The following is a 15178-nucleotide window of genomic DNA, read 5'->3' as shown; positions in this document are numbered from 1 at the left end:
TCCTTAATCTATAAATTGACTGAATATAGTGACTTATCCTCAGTTTTATACAGCAAAGTTAATTAAACTTCCAATGCAGTACGTATTACATTTTTCTGCATCAAAGGAGAGTTAGAATTATAGATATTTAGACAGAAAAAATTACCTATTCATCAGAGTCATGTCAATGGGTGCAATATTTGTTTATTTTTTTCTCAAAGTTAAACCAAACAGAAACCTAATCATCATTGGCATGCATGCAAGGTCTAACACATTCCTTGACAATTTGCAGAATTCCAACAAATTTCCAATTCTATTTTGGCTATAACTCAAACCAAACTTATCAAAATACCAAGCTTTTTTGCCAACTAAACCAAATCATTCCTAAAGGCTTCTTTCATTGTTAGACCAAACTTTTTGCAAGAATCAAGCTAACACATATATACATAATTAGCTTGACAACATTCAAATTTGGATTCTTTTTTAGATTTTTCTATACTCTTTTGTTGTGTCTTCAAAATACAGATACTGACTTTAATGTTTTAAAATATATTAAAAAAAATTAATATACCAACTTCAATGTATTTTTAATGCTCAGCAAAAGAGATTCATCTAACAAACAAATGATCTTTGGCATTTTGTGCTTGCTGCCAAGACCCTAAAGAAACCAAACAAACAAACTAAACAGCAAGAAACAATCAAACTGCATAATGACAGGTGAAACGTTGAAGTTTCAAAGAGATTCAACTGAGCAGACAATTTCATGTACAAAGATTTTAAGAAGCCTCTATCTTATCTTCCTTACATGAGCTTAAGTTTGAAATACAATATTAATAAACTCTTAAGGCATTTTAAATTACAAGCATTATTAGACAGGAAAATATACTTATCCAGGAGAAGAAATGGTACACTTCTAGTGATCAAAAGGCCAGCCACTATAACTTGTTCCATTATTCTGATCAGGAGTGGTTGAAGAGCTGCTTCCACCATTCTCAGAATAATGACTATTGTTTGAGCTAGAAGAGGAGCGAAATGGCCACAAAAATGATAAGGGGTTTCTCCTTCCATGGTTCTGAGGGTTGTTGTTGTTGTTATTGTTGTTCTCCCTGCTCCTGGAGCTGCTGTCACTGCCACCACCACCGCCGCTGGTGGTGCTGGTGCTGGCATTCCTTCCTCCCAAACTTCGAGCACCGCGGGAACTAACCTGTCCTTGAGGTGGCAACTCAACACGGCAAACAGGACACGAGTTATGCTGAACCAACCAAGGAACAATGCAGTCAGAATGGTAGATATGATTGCATGGCATCTCTCTGGCTTCAGTGCCAAGTTCAAATTTATCTTTACAAACTGGACAGTGAGAATCCAAGCGAAGATGTGCCTGTGTGATCCTAATAGTAGGCATAGCATCGATCGAAGATCGTGCCGCCGGCGGTGGACCTCGCCGGTCATTCATGGTGAGTTGCTCAATGAGTTCTTCCAGTCCAGGACCCATGAAGTAATCACCAAAATCAACACGCCTAGGACCACCTCTAGGGCTGCCAGTGGCCAAGGTGAATCCAGGAACTTGGCCATGAAATATCAAATAAGGACCAGAACTGAAAACACCCCAACCCTGTTGTTCAGGAACTGGGAAAGAACCTGACCTTGCTCTAACATCAAAGTTTGAGTTTCTTCCAGCCATTCTATGCCTCATGAAGTTATCAACAGCATCCATAAGCCCGAATCTCTGGTCAGAACCTCTCTGCCCCATGAAAGCATGTATGGCATCAAAAAGGTCGGGCATTTGATGAAACTCTCCGGACTGTGATGAAGAATATGTGTGCTGGGGTGCCGGCGCTGCTCCTCGCAACTCATCAAGTTCTTGTATAAAACCTCCATCACAGTAAGGACAGAGAGTGTCTCCCCCATCAAGCACAATTGGTTGTCTGCATGCATAACACCAGTGTGTTGCTCCACTTGACATCTTTCTTTTTAACACGATTTTTTAGTCTGTAAAATCTGCACCAAGATTCAACGTTTTGTGTGAAAGACACCCTCATATTCAGAAATGAATAACATTGATTTGATTAATCACAACAATAGCTACAAAGTTGAAATCAGTAAACAAGATTCAATACACCAATTAACTATGCTAGTATTATAGAATAACTTGGTAACTCATAGGAACAAGTCAAGGCCAAGTCAATCATGCAGTACATAGAAGCACATTAAATTGTCCTGTCACTAAAATTTGAACCAAGGACAAGTCAACAGTCAAGACTAATCTGAACAAAGGAGTTGTTGATCCAGAGTTATACATATACATTCGGATCAAAATATGAAACACTAGAACAAATTTGATGAAAGAAAAGCTAGCCACATATTCTTTGATTGTTTTTGCAAAAAAAACTGAAGTTTATTGGGCTCAAGAAAGGGTGCTGGTCACACCTTTTTAATGGCTTACTCTCATAATGTAGAGATTTTCAATATATTTTAACCATAATTATATAATGTAACAGAAATTTTGTTGCAAGTGCACCTAAATTTCACAACAGTTTACAAATCACAAATTGTAATCATCAAAACCAGATGCTAGATATCAGTGTAAAATTTCACAGAAAGAACAATTGCAGAAACAATCTGCTTTCTAGAGAAGCCATGCTTCCATCCTTCAACACAACAAAGAACAGTTTAAGGAATCAGGTCCAACAGTAACAAGGGGGAAATGCTCGCATATCAATCATAATAGAAAAGTTGAAATGAAATCAAGGTTTTCCTAGAAGGATTTACAACAATTATCAAAGATGAATAAAGGAACAACAAAACTCATCCATGATTCAGAGAGCACTTATCGTGAGAAACAGTAACAGTGGAGAGAAAGCATACCTAAACCCCAAGTTAAATTAAAGAAGATAGCAACAAACTTGTTAAAAAAGAAGAGGTTTTTTTCAAATGGGGATTCAATTTATCAATACCCAGTTACTATAATGGCCAAATTAAGCTCGAAATCATACATAATCAACCACAAAAAAGAGGTATAAACCCAAAAAAATTGCATCAGTTCAGAAAGGTTCAGAATTCATCATAGTGAACTTATCAAAGGAAAAAAGAAGAAGCAAGAACTCAAAGGTTAGTACCTAAAGATTCCGAGTTTTAGGAAAAGAGAGAGAAAGTAGAGAGAGAGGGAGAGAGAAGATGACCTTTTATGCTTCTGAGGTTTGTTCCGATGATGCAAAAGTCTTGTTTTTACCACTTCAGAATTTGTGTTGGGACTCTTTCTTTTATACAATAAACTAAAGTAAAATTCCTAGTGGAAGAAAAGAAACATAGTGGAATTTCCAACACAAACTATCAGCAGTTTCCATGGAATAGTTCATGAAACAGCCATTTTTTTTTTACCGTGTTTGTTGCAGAATTGCAGTTACACGAGTTATCTTGTACAACCTTATGAATCAAATTTAAACACAACACGGAACTATTTATTTGGTGATCTGGTTTGATTTTGTCATCAATTTATAAACTTTTTTTATTGCTAATATCATTTTAGAACATTCCTATTGCGTTTTTGTGAGTTCATTCTATGATTCTATCTTAAATCGAGGGTAACATTTTTGGCAAAGACAAATATCTTCATAGACATAAGTAACAATTGTGAATCCTATGTTTAAATACGAAATTATTTGTTACCTTATAATAATCTAACATGAATGAGTTGAATTTGTTGACAGGAAAAACTTTAAATAGTATAAAAAATTGTTTCACGTTTAAGTAAAATAATATAATTCTTGTTTATTTAATTTTTTTTATTTTAATTAGTATTTTGTTTTGAATACTGAGAATAGAGTAAGGATTAACAAGAAACACCAAGAAAGTATTTTCTTTTGAATACTATGATAAGATATGATTTAGCTTCTTACATAATTATAACATTTTAAACACACATTTTTCTTAAAAAGATTTAAATTTCTTAGACATAATTATCTTTTCTTTAAAATTTAGTGATTTTTTTTAAATTAAGTGTCTATTAAATCAAATATTTTACTTTTTGGTTTAAATTCATGAAAAAAATTGTTTATTTATATTTTGTCTATAATATATAATATTATATTATCCATGCTGGATAATTTTAAAATATTTTAATGTTTGTGCAGTCTCTCAACTTATATTTTATCGTAATAATCAATATGGTTTTAAGCGACTTAATGTATACCAATTTTTAACACTTCAAATTTAAATAATATGGCATATATTTTAACTTTAATGATTTATGAACAGTAAAAATGACACAAATCGCAAAAAAAATACTCAAATTAAAATGTGTTATTTATTAGTTGATACCCAACTTAAAAAATTATGGTACTTAAAGTAAAAATCAATTATATATTAGATATTTGGAAATTATTTCAATTTTTTTTGTTACTCTATAAATTTTTTTATCATAAAAATCGACATTTTTTGCATAATGTGATGTGATGGCATAATGTCCATTTAAGTAATAAAAATGGCTTAATATTTTAAGAAATTAAAATTAAAATTAATTAATAATTTGATAATAAGTATTTGATTTGATTTGTTTTGTTTTTATTTCTAATATTTATCTTTTATTTAATTAAACTTGTATACAATATAGTCAATTTAATTTTTTCAGATAGATTAATATTTAACGTTGTTTAGAAAATATTAAATATTAAAATTTAGATTATCTTTCAACTTAAGATTCCTAGTTTAACATATGATATTTTTCAAATTTTAACACAAATAATACATTTCAAACAATATTAATATTAATTTAAGAAAATCATCACATTAATTATATTTAACAAATATAAAAATCAATTGAGTTAAAAGTAAATATAAAAACAAAAAAATTAAAAAATTAATCAGCATAAAAATTAGTAATGCAGATAAAAAAGATAACTTAAAATAGTATGACTAATTTACTATGTATCTTATTTAAAGAAAAATACTTGATCCCAAAGAGAAATCATTTTAATTAAATAAAAAATATTATTTCCAATCTAAACACTTATTTCTTTTTGAGAATAATTCAAGTATAAATAAAAAACTATATAAAAGTAAAACATAACTTCATTGTTTAAAATTTTTGATTTAAAATAATATTAAAAATTTTATGTATGTAAAATTAATGTTATATATATATATATATATATATATATATATATATATATATATATATATATATGATCTTTCGATGACTACAATTTTTCATATGAAAAATATAAACTCAACATTCCTTCTCTATTCCTTCTCTGTAATTTTATAGGATAACAAAGTATAAAACAAATTTGAATATCTAATATATTTCAACACAACACAATAAAATTAAGTGAATTGGGTTAGATATATACACTCTTAAAATACAGATATACAATTCTGTAGTTAAAAAAGAAGAAGAAATATAGTATTGATAAAAACATAATTTTATTCTCATTAGATTAAATTTTTTTTTTATTTCTTTGTATATAATAAAATGGTACCTCCTATTACAATTTGAAGTTAAAAATCGAGCATCAAACCTTAATTAAAAACTCAAATATTGAAGCATTTATTAACAATTTTTGAAATAACTAAGAAGAAAATGAGGAGCAATTGTATAAGAAAAGTGTTTACACTCTTAAGTAAAAATTGTTATGCCTTAATTATAAATTATAGTTTTTGACTTAGTAATAAGTGTTTGATTCTATCAATTGATATTAAAAGTTAAGATTATAAATTCAATTTTCGAATTGCTTAAAAGTTAAGATTATAAATTCAATTTTTGAATTGCTTAAGTGTCTTAACTATAGACTATAACTTTTAATTTAGGGGTAAGTGTTATTTGGTTTTGATTTTCTTATTTCCACGTTATTTTCAACATAATAAACCAAATAAAAATACTAAGGAAGGGACTTTTAAAAAATGCTAAAATATTAATTTAGTGTAAAAAAATCATATATTATAGTGACAATAAATATGTTAGATCAAACTAATGTGTCAATAATACATACTATGTAACCTATTTTCTTTGTTTTTTTATAGATAAATGTCTGATTTAAGTTGCAAGTATCTCATAAATTTAAATATTTTAAAATGTAATTCTTTTAATATTTGTGTTATTGTTGTACTAAGTATCTAACTTTTATATTTTTTCATTCAACTAATTGGCCAACTTGTTTATTTATTTTTTAATATTTTTAAATATATCAGTCAACTTACCATAGGAAGTTGACTCACAAATTTGAGGAGATTGACTACTATTACTACAGTAATATGATTGAGTCTAAATGTGAAATTATATTTAATATCCAATGTCAAATAGGTACCGGTAAAATTTAATATTTATAAAAAAATATAAATTTATAGCGAAAATGACTGTACAATGTAAATTGAAATATCTAAATAAAAATATTATTATTAAAAAAAGCTACAACTTTAATACATTTTTATAGTTGAAAGTACATATAATTAAAAAAAAAAAAACTGATAAAATGAGACAGAAATTTGTTAAGAGAACAACGTGGATGGTGTAGATTTCATTGTGTTTGAACATAGGATTGGAACTAAGTACTAAATTACCGAAGAAATTAAAATAAGTTTATAAATTGATCTTTAATCGAATGAATTTAGAAATCACTGATAAAGTTCTAAGTTCAGAAAAATATATACTTTTTGTTTATTTTTAATATCAAAAATATCATTTTAATATATTTTTTTTGTTTTGTCTATAAAAAATAAATAAAAAATTATGGGTTAACTCTCTTCAATAATAAAAATTAACAATTAATATTTTTTGAATTTTTTTAAATGATGAAATCATTTAAAATAACATTTAATTCAAAAACACCAAACATTTACCATTTTTATTCTTAAGTAAGTTAGAATTGAAAATAAAAATGTGATGCATTGTATTTTATGAATATTGTGCAACCAATTCTTTTTAGTGAATACTTAAATGTATTTAAATAAAATTCACATTAAAAACATAAGCAGCATATTTTTATATATTTCCGGCAAATATGTCTGGGATTTATTTTAAAATTTCACTGATAAATAATGAACTCGGCAGTTATTTGACAAAATCATCATAAAGTTTCATTATAAAAACGTTAAAACAATAATGTGAACAATACTTTACTAACATTTATTTCTTTTCTTTTTTTACATCAAAATATTTTTAATTGACACTTGAGAGTAATAAATAATCTTCGAATCACAAAGTAAACTTTTCTTAAACAAAATTTTCTTCGTACACATAATAAAAAAATTAAGCAATAATAAATTTAAGAAAGTCAACTGTTTACCAACTTTGTTAAATTTGTTTGGTTACTTTCATTTCTCTCAAACTCAACTATTTATTTTATTATTAAAAAAAAATTCCAGAAAGACACGTAGAAGAGACAGATAATATAATATAGAAGTGACCTACATCAATTATGAATGGATCCAACAGTGCCTTATTAATGCATTAATCACATTTGTTTAAGCATTTTGTCACTCATCAAATATCAGAGACAGAGGGGGCTTAGATTTGATCATTTTAATTTTGAAATAAAAATTAATTTTTGATCTATATATATATATATATATATATATATATATATATATATATATTCTAACTTTTTTAGAAAACAGATATACTCAAACTTTTATATCATGTTTTACTTTTCTAAATATTAATTATATAATTTTATAGAAAATAAAAATCACAATAAAAAGTAATATTCTCAAATATTTAATATAAAAAATCTCAAAAATTATAACTATATAAATATAAAATAAAAACATCAAACATTAATTAAATAGAAATAAACAAATAAAATAAATATATAAAAAAGTTGTGTTTTAAGATGACATAACAAATTAATGATATTTTACTCATTTAAAACGGTATGTTCATCTCATCTTCAATTTAAAATATCAAACATTATTTGTACTCATTTGAAATAAATTCAAATTCAAATAATATAAATTAATCTGTCATCCAACTTTTTCAAACACCAAAATTTTAGTTATTAAATACTAAACCAAAATTGAATTCCAACCAAACTACAATCTTAGTCGAAGGTAAAATCTACATAATAATATACTTTAGTATGAAGAATTCTAGAAATATACTACAGAAGAATGAAATCACAATTCTGCAGTTGCAGTGGTGGCTGTAATCGGTGAAGTTGATAAAGCCAAAGTCAGCAAATTTGGCTTTGGTGAAGGGAATATTCTTGGTTGGTTCCAAGAACAATTAAGCACCAACAAAATAGCTTAAAAAGAAAGTATATAATCGTTACAACGTGTCAGAACCAAACCTGTTTCATGCTACACACCCTGAAGAAGCAGATTCAATGAAACTAGAGTTGAGAAACTTATAAACAATTAAATGCAAGAACATCGTTCATTTATCTTAATATCTAAATAAAAAAGTAATATTCAAAGTTACACCATAACATGGATACTCGATATATCTATCTGTTTTTTTCCTTCTCACAATTCTTGCAACAAAACCACTACCGAAACAGACCAAACATATCAGCCGCTTGAAAATGGCCAAACTCAAAGTCCAACAAGAAAACTTAAATTTTGTTGAATGCAACAATGTCACAACTTTGGATATACTCATTGCATGGTTCAACTGTAAGGCGTTCTTCGATGAGGGTGTCCACAGACACAAGGTCATCCACAATAGTCATCATGATCTGCAACTTCTTGATTCCATATCCCACTGGCACCAGTTTGGCTGTATCAATTCAAACAAGCCATTTTAGATACACATTCTAATGTTTTCAACAAAAAGATAATGTCATCCAATCACAAACTACTATGTAAAGTAGCTTTCTTTGGACTTAAACAATAATTATCTTAAAAATCATGTTAACACTGATTTCTGATTGACTGATAGGATACGAAAATTTACAGACAGTTCATAGCCATTATAGTGAATGCATCAAATTTGCATGAGAAAAGTTTATGAAACTTTGAACATACATGCTCCCCACAATAAACCAGGCATCTCAATACTGCGGACAGCCTCTTCCAGCTTCTTCATGTCGGTCTCATCATCCCAAGGCTTAACATCGAGTAGGACAGAAGACTTGCCACCTATACAATGTCATTTAGTTACAGTTTCCAACAATTTCAGCAATAAAGTAAAATATAGAGATAAGAAAAAGTCCCTGTATGTGACAAGTTCTCATAAATTTCAACCTATTATTGTACTGTATAGCAACATGCCTAGCTTCTACCTTTCCCAAATAGCAAGAGAATTTTACGTGACTTAAACAAAGTCAAGAACAGCTTCTATCAATGTTGTATGCTCTTAAGAAAGCTTACTCTCTTTTTTCTTGGCAGACTTTTTAGCAGCCTCCCTTTCCTCTGCTGCCTTCTTATCCTCCTCTGTCTCGTCACCAAAGAGATCAAGATCATCATCATCTTCTTCAGCAGCAGCCTGACAATTCAAATAAATCCCAATGATTACATCAGTTGAATAAGTCCACTTAGCAGCTACTGCACAGCCACAATAATATATAGCATTTCACAATAAGTATCAGAATACTACAAAGCCAAAAGTTTATATTCTAGAATTCTAGAATACGTGTACTGCTTCTAATATTGTTATCCTAGATAACGAGTTCACTTAATAGACACATCTTGATGAACCCAATCAAGATAGTTTTAATAGTGTCAGAATTGCTTAACTAGTGTGAGGGGTTAACTTAACTGATGTAAAAATTATGAATGAATCAGCTAAGAGGCAATTAAACTGTTTTAGACATTTTTTTTTTATATTTTCCATTTTTAAGATGATTCAAAACCTATTTTATTGAGATTTATTGAACTTATTGTATCCCTCGCTATCACACCAGCTATATCCCATCCTTAGAAAGAGGGTGTTTTGGAGATAATGATTGTCAGCACAAACATGCTAATAGAAACGGAGATAATGATTGTCAGCATCCTCCATTTCTTTCAGACCTGGATTCTCTACATTCAAATTTCATTCAGCCAACCCTACAAACATAATCCCAAGATGGTCCTTTCATTTATATTCTATTAACCTTATAAAGTCTGAAAAACAAAACAAAAAAACTGGTAAGATTATACTTTCACACACACTCTGTGAGTGCATGCAAGCCACTTCCTAACTCTTCTATGAAATAGGACCCAAATTCCCAGCAGTGACAAAAAGCAACTGCAAGTGCAAGGTCCTGCAGCATAATCCAATGGCTCAATTAAAGATCCTCTGCAATTACATTTCAGACAGAAGGGAATCCAGGTCCCTTAGTGCCATGCCTCTCATTCCCATAAACAAAATTCACGATTTACGACTAAATTATTTATGCATTTTCAATATAAGAAACGATTTTTTCAAAAGAAAATTACACTGAGACAACACAAATATAAGATTAGAGAAAACACATACCGCTTTGGCAGGTGCAGCTTCAGCTGGAGCACCTACGGCACTGAATCTAACCCCTTGAGCCTTCCCAGGGAAGCTACTCAAATAAAATTTAATATTAACAAAAATGGCAAAATCCGACAAAGAAAAAGATGCAGAATTTGCAGCAGAAAAAAAAAAAAAAGAGGAAATGAAGTGAGAGAGGAACAAACCTTGAGGCAAGATGAGAAGAGACAACTTCGTACCACTTGGCAGCATTGGGGAAAGAGTTCCCAGGCTTTTCCAAAACAGCTGCATACACTTTGATATCATCCTTTGTGAATAGATCCCTGAACTCAAACAAAAAATAAGCCACATACAGATTCAATCACCCAAATATCAGAAACAGTGAAAGATTGGTTTTTTAATGGAAAATGAATGAATGGTATAAGTGTTACCCAGAAATATAGGTTTTCCCAGAAAGGAATTGATCGAGGGATTTGATACCCTCTTCGGTGTGTAGATCTGAGAAGGTGACGGCCATCGGTGTGATTGAATTGAAGAGTGTCAGTGCAGAGTGAGGAGTGGTAAGAGTAGAAAAGGCCTCTGTCTTTGTTCAAAGATTGATATTTATAGTCTGCATAGTCACAAACCCTAGATCAGTCCCAACCTTAGACTTCTGAACTGAAATTCACGTAGATTTTAATTATTTGTTTAACCTTTTTCTAATTCTTGTAATTATACTTTCTAATTTTTTAAGTCTTTAACTTTTAAAGTTATAAAGACTAAAAGGCATTAAAATATATATATTTTTAAAAGATAAAATTTATAACAAAATGAGTTATTTTCAAACAAATAAATCTATTCGTTAAAATGAAAATTCAAGGTTACTCATAGAATTATTTCTTTTCCCTTCAAAAATTACTTTTTTTAACTCGAAAGGGTAATTTTTATAAAACAATATAATGACTCTGCTGCTGTGAGTATTGTTCAAGATGACCTGATAGTTGTTAATTCTTTGATTTTTTTTAACAATTTTTGTTTTCAGTTTCTTAATTGTAATTTGTTAGATGATTAAGACCCTTAATTTTAAAGATCAAAGTAAAATAAATATTATGGTCCTTTAACTTTAGAAGATATTGAAAAAACAATTTACACCCATCATAATACATAATAAACGTTCTAGATCATGCTGAATCTTGTGCACATACTCTCCACAAACTATACATTACACTCAATTATACCTATATATATATATATATATATATATATATATATATATATATATATATATATATATGCCAAAAGCTAGACAAGTATAAAAGACAAATTTACTAATTAAAAAACATAACAAATTGAATTACTACAAAGCATACATTTGTGATTTGTGCTCTTTGAATTGAGGTGTTACCAAAAGATTTTTCATAGAGTACAAGTACTTTCTGTTTTAAAAATTAGATAGGTATTCATTTTCCACACATGCATGATTCTTCCTATTTAAAAAAAATCAAAATTTGTATGAACAAACCATAAATTTAGTAGTTATAGAAATTGAAAATTAAAAAAAAAAATGAAGGGATTAAGTAAAAAACACATCAATATTTTTCATTTTGCTAGAATCTTTAATCACAGTGACCATCCAAACTTTTATACACAAATGGTAAATGGTAAAGTAGGTTTGATCAATGCAGTTGAATTAAGTTGGAAAAGAAAAGTTGTCTAAATTAAAGTCACTCTTTGTTTTTTCAAGAACAATTTGCAAGTTTATGGACTAACTTAATTTTAAAAGTTAATATCATGGTTTTATTTTATTTTAAATAAGGTCAAAAAGACCTTTTGATGTATTGATCTGATATAAAAGTATCAAACCAGTCAAAATCTTGTAATCTATATAAAACATAGATAAAACGGAACTTACAATACCCCTACCTAGCTATGTTGCTGTCTCTGGAATGAACCTTTGGTGAATAGTACAATCACATAGGTTCAGATTCAACTTGAGTTTTGGTCCAACCCTTTTCATTACGATTTCCCACATTTCATGTATGTCAAAGACACAAATTTGTACACAAGCCTGAAGCTTCTACAGCTGCAGAGCATAATCATGCAGAAGAATCAGGCTTGGTAATTTCGTTACCTCACCAAAAAACCATTCGTTCTCATCGAACGTTTGGTCAAATTTCTTGTCCTACTTATGTGACAATTCTTGAAGGACAATGGTTAGGGGAATTGGCTTAGATTTTACCAAAGCTGCGCCATTAAGGCCAATCATGAATAACAACTTTGAAGGGGTTACTTAGGATGCTCGATAAGCACAAGAAATGATGTCATAAGATATCATCTGAATTTGGACACACACTGTCTTCAGCACCTTGTGAAGGTGATAAACTCGTACTTATTAAGCTGCTGAAACTTACTTTGCTACACAACACTGCAATAAAAGTGAAAAAATAAAGGTGGAGTTCCTCAACAAGGGTAGGGCAATGGAGGGGCAAAGTGTGGTAGTGATTCATGATGCATCTCGAGAAATCAATGTAAGAATTTTGGAATGGTCTCTGCGTAGCTTGTCTCTTTTGCCAGGAGATGTTCTCACACTGATTGCAGTCATGCATCAAGTTGTGACTCCCAGTGAGTAATCTTCCTCAGATTGCAGGGAGCTTCTTATGATGTTGTTCTATTCACCCCTTGAAATGGTTTTTGGAAGAAAGAAAATGGAAAACCAAAGCACCATGAGTCAATAAGTGTTTTGTTGGGTTGATTAATCTGTCTGTTTCTCTAAAGCATATTAATCCTTTTTTCTGGTTCTGATGGGTTGAAAGTCTTGCATCTACTGATGATAAAGATCAATTTACAGTATATAAATGGATAAATGGATGCAAACCTTATCTTATAAGTCGATTAGGTTTGAAGTTCACTTTTTAACACGTGATTTTTTGTAGTGGGGTACAAAAGCAGTGTGGATTGCAGATTAATGATTGGAGCAAACCAGAAGATGGTAGAGGCACAAGTTGCAAGGAAGAAGGAACAGTATATGAACAATGAAGACATTGCTCGTATTTTTCAGCAATACAAATCAGAAAAGGTGATATGATTTATAAATACTAGTGAAGAAAACCATAAACCCTCTATTTTTTAATCTTGTTAACTTTGCACACCATATTTTCAGGTTGGATTTAAGATAGAAATGGCTTTAGGGTCGTCATTGAAGGCAGTTGCACTGAAATCAGCCTTGAAGTTAAAGGCAACATGGCTTATACTAGACAGGTAATAAGATTAATTTAAACTTGCTATCAGAAACTATATGTGAAATTATACATTGACTAGATATGCAAGAACAGCATAACCCTTTTGAAACTTTTCATCTGAAGACTGTTAAATCTGATATATAGTTTGTAAAATGGAAACTTTTTTTAGTGAATGATCTTGCTAAAACCTGGTGACAGGAAAATGAAGAATGATGAGGAGTATTTCCTCAAGAAGCTTTCGTGTGGTATATTAAGAGTAAGGCGTTTCAATAAAATTACACGTTTAAGAGGACCACTACACCTCCCCCATGAATCACGCCCCAGTAGCAGCACTAATGAAACAAACACCGAGAGTATCCCACTACCAGACATTTCAGCTGAACATGTTTACCTCTTCAGCACTGAGACTTCTCCGCACAGTAAATACTCCAATACTCTCATACTTCCTCTGGTTGCATGTACACATGATATTAACTTGTGTTCTTTATCATCTTCTAAACTTTTCATTTCTGCATTCACATGTGGGTTAACATGTTAAAGAATTGTGCCTTGTACCAACTACCTGTGCAGGTACAGTAACAGATTATTCAATGAACCAGAAACAACCACAGGGACAAAAGAGTCCTCATGATGAAGTATGGTATTCAACTCCTGATCAGAGCACAGAAAGAAAGAGCAGTGAGCAAAGGGTTAATCAAACACATGAAGAACAAAAAGCAAGCAGAAATCATGGTAATAGGGAGAAGGACCTAAAACCTGAACTGAAGTTAAAAGAGGAAAACTGTGACATAACTTGTGGTGGTAGCAACAGGGAAAGAAAACAGAAAGAAGAAAGGTCCTCATCTCTTGGTGGTGCTAAAAACTTTTTTCTTGGAAAGGCCGAAGAATACACAGTGCGTGAACAATATTTCAGTTTGAGTAATTTTCATGTAAGGAACTAGTTTCAAATTTATACCTATATTCATTCCACATTTGTGTTAATAGATCCTATTCTTCTTTAAATCTATTTTATCAACTGTTATTCTCAGTAGAATTATTAAATTGTATCCAGGTGTTCTTGAAATCTGCAAATTTAAACACTTTGAATCAAGATATCACACTTTAACAAAGAGGTTCTACCAGAATTCATGCTTCTTCACCAAATTAAAAAGAGAAAACAGTTTTATACCTCTTTAAAATTTCAATCAATCATCACTCCTAGTTGCATAAACTCGTAAACATAAATAAAAACTATTTGATCTATGAATTATGCTGAAACTTCTTTTTCTCCAAAATCTAAATTTGAACCTCTCTTAGATAAACTGAATTAGGTCGTGAAAATCATATGCAAAATAGTTTATCAAAAGTTATATTAGATTAAGTATATAAACAAAATATATATACATAATTTAATTTATAACTTTCTTTGTTAGCTAATAAAAAAGTAGGAAATATGTATCTTTTTATTATTAAATTATTAATAATATTTTTTTTTTATAAAAAAAGTTTAACCCAGCATGTATAATATGATATACATGTAACTAGATCAAAATGAAACAATAAAGAGTAAGATGCTTATGAACTTGATAAAAATGAAAATAAGATATAAATTTTATAACTTTTAAAT

General features: G+C 29.8%; 2 protein-coding genes and 1 pseudogene across 4 annotated transcripts; 1 reads left to right on the top strand and 2 right to left on the bottom strand.

Annotated features, from left to right (window-relative positions):
• Positions 1-660: 660 nt before the first annotated feature.
• LOC114195194 (putative E3 ubiquitin-protein ligase RHC1A pseudogene) lies at positions 661-3411 on the bottom strand (annotated as a pseudogene). Of its 2 annotated transcripts, none has more exons than XR_014983972.1 (2): positions 3159-3411; positions 661-1977 (listed from the first exon to the last, which is right to left on the bottom strand). The product of XR_014983972.1 is annotated as a putative E3 ubiquitin-protein ligase RHC1A pseudogene, transcript variant X2 (transcript). The 2 variants fall into 2 exon arrangements; XR_014983971.1 differs by having other exon boundaries at positions 3096-3370.
• Positions 3412-8328: 4917 nt separating this feature from the next.
• Positions 8329-11013, bottom strand: LOC114195552 (elongation factor 1-beta-like). The gene is made up of 6 exons (XM_028086060.2): positions 10786-11013; positions 10561-10677; positions 10373-10445; positions 9283-9397; positions 8938-9051; positions 8329-8689 (listed from the first exon to the last, which is right to left on the bottom strand). Exons 1-6 carry the CDS (start codon positions 10869-10871, stop codon positions 8526-8528), a joined length of 669 nt encoding a protein of 222 aa, XP_027941861.1. The 5' UTR covers positions 10872-11013; the 3' UTR covers positions 8329-8525.
• A 1797-nt stretch (positions 11014-12810) lies between these two features.
• LOC114195156 (uncharacterized) lies at positions 12811-14513 on the top strand. Its single transcript, XM_085665431.1, has 5 exons — positions 12811-12955; positions 13267-13409; positions 13494-13591; positions 13771-13991; positions 14143-14513. Exons 1-5 carry the CDS (start codon positions 12811-12813, stop codon positions 14511-14513), a joined length of 978 nt encoding a protein of 325 aa, XP_085521557.1.
• The last annotated feature ends 665 nt before the right edge of the window (positions 14514-15178 follow it).

This window comes from Vigna unguiculata, chromosome 8 (genome assembly GCF_037176805.1).
Source record: "Vigna unguiculata cultivar grain cowpea cultivar isolate G323 ecotype 2 chromosome 8, ASM3717680v1, whole genome shotgun sequence".
NCBI lineage: Eukaryota > Viridiplantae > Streptophyta > Magnoliopsida > Fabales > Fabaceae > Vigna > Vigna unguiculata.
The sequence above is the reverse complement of the archived record's forward strand: the minus strand, read 5'-3'. Positions and strand labels throughout refer to the sequence as shown.

Coding starts and splice junctions, on each gene's coding strand:
- LOC114195552 (XM_028086060.2), bottom strand. CDS start 10,871: ATGGCCGTCACCTTCTCAGATCTACACACCGAAGAGGGTATCAAATCC. Junction 9,398..10,372: donor AAGCTGCACCTGCCAAAGCG/GTATGTGTTTTC, acceptor TTGAATTGTCAG/GCTGCTGCTGAAGAAGATGA. Junction 8,690..8,937: donor TGGTTTATTGTGGGGAGCAT/GTATGTTCAAAG, acceptor GAATTGATACAG/CCAAACTGGTGCCAGTGGGA.
- LOC114195156 (XM_085665431.1), top strand. CDS start 12,811: ATGGAGGGGCAAAGTGTGGTAGTGATTCATGATGCATCTCGAGAAATC. Junction 13,592..13,770: donor ACATGGCTTATACTAGACAG/GTAATAAGATTA, acceptor ACCTGGTGACAG/GAAAATGAAGAATGATGAGG. Junction 13,992..14,142: donor CACTGAGACTTCTCCGCACA/GTAAATACTCCA, acceptor CTACCTGTGCAG/GTACAGTAACAGATTATTCA.